The sequence below is a fragment of the Myotis davidii genome, unplaced genomic scaffold, assembly GCF_000327345.1.
Source record: "Myotis davidii unplaced genomic scaffold, ASM32734v1 scaffold324, whole genome shotgun sequence".
NCBI classification, from domain to species: domain Eukaryota; kingdom Metazoa; phylum Chordata; class Mammalia; order Chiroptera; family Vespertilionidae; genus Myotis; species Myotis davidii.
In genome coordinates this window covers 537,076-543,547 of record NW_006295053.1, presented here as the reverse complement: position 1 = coordinate 543,547, position 6,472 = coordinate 537,076, and the positions used below count along the sequence as shown (strand labels likewise).

At 46.1% G+C, this 6,472-nt stretch overlaps 1 protein-coding gene across 1 annotated transcript in view; it reads left to right on the top strand.

The window, feature by feature from the left end:
• BLM (Bloom syndrome RecQ like helicase) overlaps window positions 1-6,265 on the top strand; it is an 88,732-nt gene extending 82,467 nt beyond the window's left edge. Inside the window, exons 21-22 of the mRNA XM_015567738.1 lie at window positions 2,121-2,316; window positions 5,946-6,265. Coding sequence (XP_015423224.1) covers window positions 2,121-2,316; window positions 5,946-6,123 — 374 coding nt within the window. The 3' untranslated portion in view covers window positions 6,124-6,265. The remainder of the gene's footprint in view (window positions 1-2,120; window positions 2,317-5,945) is intronic.
• Window positions 6,266-6,472: the final 207 nt, after the last annotated feature.

Genomic DNA, 6,472 nt, shown 5'->3' with positions numbered 1-6,472 from the left:
GTGCGCAGGGCACCCTTCAGTGGTGTGCCAGGCACCTCTTGCAGGACACCGGTGCTTAGGCCCCCTGCAGGATGCCAGCTACCAATCCTGCTACTAGGACCCAAAGGAGGACCTTTGAGCCCAGAAGTTGCTGGTTCTGTTCAGGCAAATACCTGGGGAACCTATAGGGTTGGTGCAGCTCCGGGCCTGCCACCATCTCGCTCTGTGGTCTTGGCAGGCCACAAATAACTTCTTTGTGCTTCAGTTTCCTTATCTGAGGATGGAACATGTTATCTGAAAAGCATGTCTAAAGATAAAATGTAAGAGAGGAGTTTAAATATTTGGGAAAAATGAACATGGAATTGAAGTGCTAGATTATCTTCTTGTTGTTAGCTGTCGAAAGAATCTGTCCAAGTCAGTGCAGCATTAGCAGATGTTCCCAAAGGTTGCATTAGGCCTGTCACGAAGCATCTCTAATTACGAACCCCATCGCTACTGAGCTATAGAGAACACTGGCTAAGAGGACATTGAGAGCAAAGGAAGATGTAGGAGACAGGACACATGCAGAAGTCCTCCTCTAACATACTGCCTCCTCTAACATACTGCCGTGTGATAAGACACAACAGGCCAAGTTCCGTGTTTTTCCTGTTTCTGTAAGGATCTCAGTAGGGGTTTTTCTTTTTTAGGCTAATGGAAATGGTAAACAGGCTGAGAAACGAGTGAGCATGTGTTTCAAGTTCTGTCTGTTCATAATCGTTTTCTATTCATTAACAAAATGCTGCAAAGTAAGGTTTTCATACATTCCTCAGTGTAGTCATTATTCCATTAAAGGCCTTGCTTTGACGAGAGTCCCTTGGTGGGAACGTCATGTTTGTTTACCGTAGTAACTTGTTGGGAAGGGTTTTCCCCCATGAGACAGGGCTGCTCTGTGCAAGCAGCCAGCCTGGTGATAATTGCTGCCACTATTGAGGGACAGGCTGTGTGCCAAGAGCTTTGTCTATTTTGTATCACTCAGTCCTCACAACACCCATTTCACAGGTGGAAATGGGTGAGGCCTTTTCATATCCCCGAAGTCCCACAGCTGGGATGGCAGCGCTCTGCCCCAGCGACAGTGCCTTTCTGTGGGAACCAGTGTTGGAGGGACAAGGCCCGTCCTGTGCTTTCTACCGGGCAGCAGGGTAGCCTGAGGGTGACGCAAACCGGCCAGGAAATACCCCCCTTCAGAAAATGGGGGAATGAATTTATCCGGGAAGGTTTCATGTTCTTTCCCTGTGTTGGGATGCCAGTACCTGTGGAAGTTCCCATCTTCTTTAAGTGTGTGCTGCCATACAGACCCATTGCCTGCATGGTGTGTGAAATGTGCCAGAATATTATGCAAAGAGGTGTTTTTGTCTTTGAAGAGTAAAATATGGCCTGGAGGTGTCTGACACTCATTTACTAAATAACTGATGTTCCGAAGTAAGGTACAGAGCATAGTTTATGTTTCTCTTATATCGGGTTATTTTTTCAGCATATGTAAATTGACAAATAAAATTTATCTTTTATATAGCACATTATACTTTTAAAAGAGCTTAACAGGATTAACTGCCCAAATAGTAACGGGTGTAGGTCATACACATAGAGTAGGAGCTAAACCTGAGGTCTCTAGCTGAGTTAAAGAGAATCACAGATTTTTTTTTTAATATATATTTTTATTGATTTCAAAGAGGAAAGGAGGGGGAGAGAGAGATAGAAGCATCAATGATGAGAGAGAATCATTGATCAGCTACCTCCTGCACACCCCACACTAGGGATCAAGCTTGCAACCTGGGCATATGCCCCAACCGGGAATCGAACTGTGACCTCCTGGTTCATAGGTCGATGCTCAACCACAGCCACACTGGCCAGGCTCACAGATTTTTTTTTTTAATGAATTCTTAGCCTCTGTCTTTAAAAAAATTGATTGCCATTGAGCACTTTGGGGCTTTGTGGGAGAAAAAAAAAAGTTCAGTTCCTGCGGAATTGTCAAACCCAGGTGGCAAGAAGACACCAGGAAAGCAGGTAGGTGTCAGCTGAACTGTGTGTGTTGTGCGTCTCCGTGTAGACGAACGACACTGGGACCAGAGGCATCACCAGTAAAGGTCTGCGTTGTCCATTTGCAGTTGAGGACAGCTCCCCACAGATGAGCCCATCCAGCAGCAGAAGCGCTAGGAATGGCTCGGAGGAGTGCGATGAGGAAACACCTATATCCTCTCACTACTTTGCAAATAAAACCAAAAATGAAAGAAAACGGAAAAGGATGCCAGCCTGCCAAAGGTCTAAAAGGAGAAGAACTGGTGGTGATTTCAAGACAAAAGGGTAAGTTCTGCACCCCAGGGTATAAGGGAGAAAAGTATAAAAGTGCAACTGCTTTGGTTTTCTTTGAATCATTTATTAAAATAAACCATTGTGTTGCTTGATTCAACATTTGCTTTAGCTTTCATTTTATGTATTTATTTTTTAACATTTTTATTGATTTCAGAGAGGAAGGTAGAGGGAGCGAGAGATAGAAACATCAGTGATGAGAGAGAATCGTTGATCGGCTGCCTTCTGCATGCCCCTGACTGAGGATTGAGCCAGCAACCTGGGCATGTGCCCTAATTGGGAATCAAACCGCAACCTCCTGGTTCATAGGTCAACACTTAACCACTGAGCCGTGCTGGCCGGGCTGCTTCAGTTTTAAAAATCTACTCCTAAGTTGATTATCACTAAAATTTTCTAGTTTGTAAAAACTCCAATTTTGACTTTAACTTAGAAAAAAATTTTTATATAATTGCTTTTCTTAAGAGTCTTTTTCACCTAAAATACTATAAATCATATACTAGCTGAATAAATAGAAGCTTTTGTTTCCTCCTTACTTTCATGATTCCGTCTGTACTTGCTGTACTACTTGTATTGCCGCAGATCTACGGGCCTCCATTTGGAGGCCCTGCACGCTCCCTGCCATTCATCCAAACCTGGGAAAGCCCCCTCCCAGTCTGCAGGGCAGCAGGGAAGAGTCCACAACAGGAAAATCAAAAGCTCAGGCAAGCCAGGCTCCGAGAGACTGCGCAAATGGCTTCCATCCTCCCTTTCCTACACATGCCTACCCCCGGGCTGGGACTCACCTGCTATGGGCGCTGTTAGCAGGCCCAGGGGGAACAAAGGTAGTATTGTCAGGTGCTGGGTGATGACCTGGGCAGCGTTCGTACTTCATCATTGCACTGCTTCACACAGCCCCTCTCCCTGTCTTCTGCAAGGACGCTCTGTCCTCACCAGGAAAGTAAGGTCTGGCAGGACCATGACCACCTCAGCAGCCTGGATGACCGCCTCCCCGATAACTGCATGTTGTCACAGAGATGCTTACAGAAAAGGGAAAGAAGTCCTTAGTAAATTTCTGCAAGCTGTTGTGTTTTTTCTTTTGCAGTTTTTTGTAACTCTCTTCCTTCTGGGTAATAAAAAAATATATTTTTTGAGTGAAGGAAGAAAGGGGAAGGCAAATGTTACCAAATTGTCACTTTCTTGTTAAGTCCATAAACAAACATCTTGCCTGTGCTGATTCTTCTGCCAGGATACAGAAATTAAAAGCATTAGTAAATGTTAGTTTAATTTTGTGGTTTTTAATGCTCAAGTGACCAGCAGATGTTCTTCGGTGGGGACATTTTATTTTCTTCATTCCTTCGTTTTGGGAAATACTCATTTCCTCAGGAGCCCACACAGAGTAAGAGTCCTTAAAAGGCATGTGGTCCAGTCCCCTGGAGGTTATGATGAGGAAACTAAGGCCTGGCCTGGGGAACTTCTGCAAGGTTGAACCAGCCTGGTCTCAATTTTACAGCTAGGACCTGGACAGTGGCTCGCCCACACCTGCCCAGAGCATTATTTTTTCTTTTAATCCTAACCCGAGGATATTTTTCCATTGATTTTTTTTAAGAGAGAGTGGAAGAGAGAGGGAAAGACAGAGAGAAATAGCAATGTGAGAGAAACACATTGACTGGTTGCCTCCAGGTTGGAGAGGAATCTGCAACTGAGGTACGTGCCCTTGACCATAATTGAACCCAGGACCCTTTTGACTGGTTGCCTCCTGCACCAAACTGCAGGAGCCCAGACCAGGGTCCAAGCCGGAGAGGACCTGCAACCGAGGTACATGCCCTTGACCAGAATCGAACCTGGGACTTCTTGGTTCTCAGGCTGACGCTCTATCCACTGCACCAAACCAGCTAGGGCCCAGAGCGTTTTCATTTCTGCATGTCGTCCCTGGAAAGTCCTTAGCCATGGTTATGATTTCATTTTTACCTGTTAGAACAAAGCAAACCATATTTTTAAGTGTTCATTGCCATTGGCTCCCTTATTCCATTTTCACAGCTTTTGTCTATTAGAGGGAAGCGCTTTGCCCTGTGGCCTAGAACCTGATCTAACCAGAAGTCGGAAAGCTCAGTCAGTCCCAAAGCCAGTCCCAGTTTTGGTGCTGGTTTTTAATGAGCCTGTGTGTCTCTGATGGGGTTCTTCTCTGAACCAGTCCGTTTTGTGACTTTCTTTTACCTTTGTCACAGCCGCTTTGTGTCTGTGCCTCATTCTCCTCGTTTCCCCAGAGCCTCTCTGAAGGATTCCTCCGGGTCCACTGCTCACCTGGCTGAGAGTCTGCCAATGGCAGAACAAACATGGCTCTTTGCCAGGGCCCTTACCTCTCCACCCTACCGGAACCTTACCACTTGAGAATAACACACAATGAACGAATTTTGTTCCCAAGTTGTGTTGCCAGCTCTCTAAGTGGGAGTAAAATGGATGGCCTGGGTGAGATGGAGGCTGCTGTTGGCAGATTCGTTCTGTAAATCAACAGAAACAGCAGGTTTTTGCTCTGGACTTCGTATCTGAGCAGGAAATCTGCATAGGGAAATTCAGGCTGCTGCTCGGCCGGGTTAGCACATCTTTGCCAGTTCTGTGGTCATACTGCCCTGGAGCAAGAGTTGAACAATGTTGAAAAACCACTCTTGACCTAGTCCCACCAGAATGTCATTACCACAGACCAGTGGCCCCCGGATTCAGAGATGGGAGGCCACTTGCCAGCCCCAATGCTGTGGAATTCGTGTTGGGCTTGAATTCAGCCTGGTTACAAAGCAGCAGGAAATACTTGTGTAAGAAAAAGGCTTCTATAGAGAATGCTGCCGGCTGTTATCCTTGTAAACATACGGCCCTGTGGGGTTTTATTTATTTATTTTATATTTTATTGGGGGTGGGAAGGAGGAGGAAAGAATAGCTATTATCTTCAGGCCAGTGAGGGAAGTGAAGTGCTTGAAGGACTTTGTAATAGGCTGTGGCAAGGGCTTCTTTCCTGACTATAAAGGCAGCGAGTGGGAGGTACAAGAACACAGACCTGGGGGTGTAGGCAATCCAGCCAGCTGCCGGCGACGTGGCGGTGACAGAGACGTGCCAGACCCGAGCCCTCGCTGGCTCCCCAGGGAACCACATCTGCAGCCTTCCCCTGGCTGGGGCTGGACAGGAAGGGGCTCAGCTCTGCTCCACCCCCGTCTCCATGCACACAGCCACCTTCTCTGGACTGTGCAAGCACGGTAATTCCAGAGTATTGTCCAGGCATTTGGGGCCTTAAAACAAGGTACCCGTACTTTCTTTATTTGATCAGAATAGATCTGGGCTCTGTTGTCCCAAGGGAGGGGTCCGATTATCAGCTATGAAAGGTGTAGGTGGAGCGAAGGCACATGATTTGGCCTCAAGTCACAGAATTCAGGAACAGTCCTTGACATTTTAGGGAGATAAATTCGTCTGAAAAACAGCAGAGTCCTTTCCTCCGTGAATTGTAAGGGAAGCTGACCTGACCCAGGGGGGTTACAGGCAGAGAGACACGTCAGACCAAAGAAAACCATGGGTTATGTAGCTCTTCCAGGTTAAGAGGAAAAAAGACTGTTTTGGGGGGGGTTTTATATAACATTTCAATTTTCTCTGTCACATTTCAGGAGATCCACCACGTGCAGAAGGATATCTCCTAAAACTAAATCCTCCAGCATCCCCGGGCCAACATCAACTGCACGTGGTTCTCAGGCGGCAGCAGCAGTCAGTAGAAAATTGGGGATTATGGCTCCACCGAAGCCCGTGAACAGACCGTTCCTCAGGCCGACATACGCATTTTCCTAACAACCGAATCTCAATGCACAGCGATCTTGTTTCTTGTTTGTCAGCATCTGACCATCTGTGAATATAAAGCTGTTACTTTTGTTATGCCGTTTGTAATTTTTACCCGTATCTATTAATGCTTAAATAAATGCTTGGGGTGACAGTTCTATTTTTAAAGTAAACATTTTCTTTTGAATAAGCATGATTTGCTGCCACTGTAAGCCTTGTGGCTGCTGATTCTGAGAATGTCTGAAGCAGCAGCTGAATCATCTCAGTGAGAGAAATTCCAAGCACGCGTGAAACACAGAAGCTGAAGGGAAAGACACGCATGGGACGTTGTAAAACTGTAGAAGACGTAAGCAAAATTAGA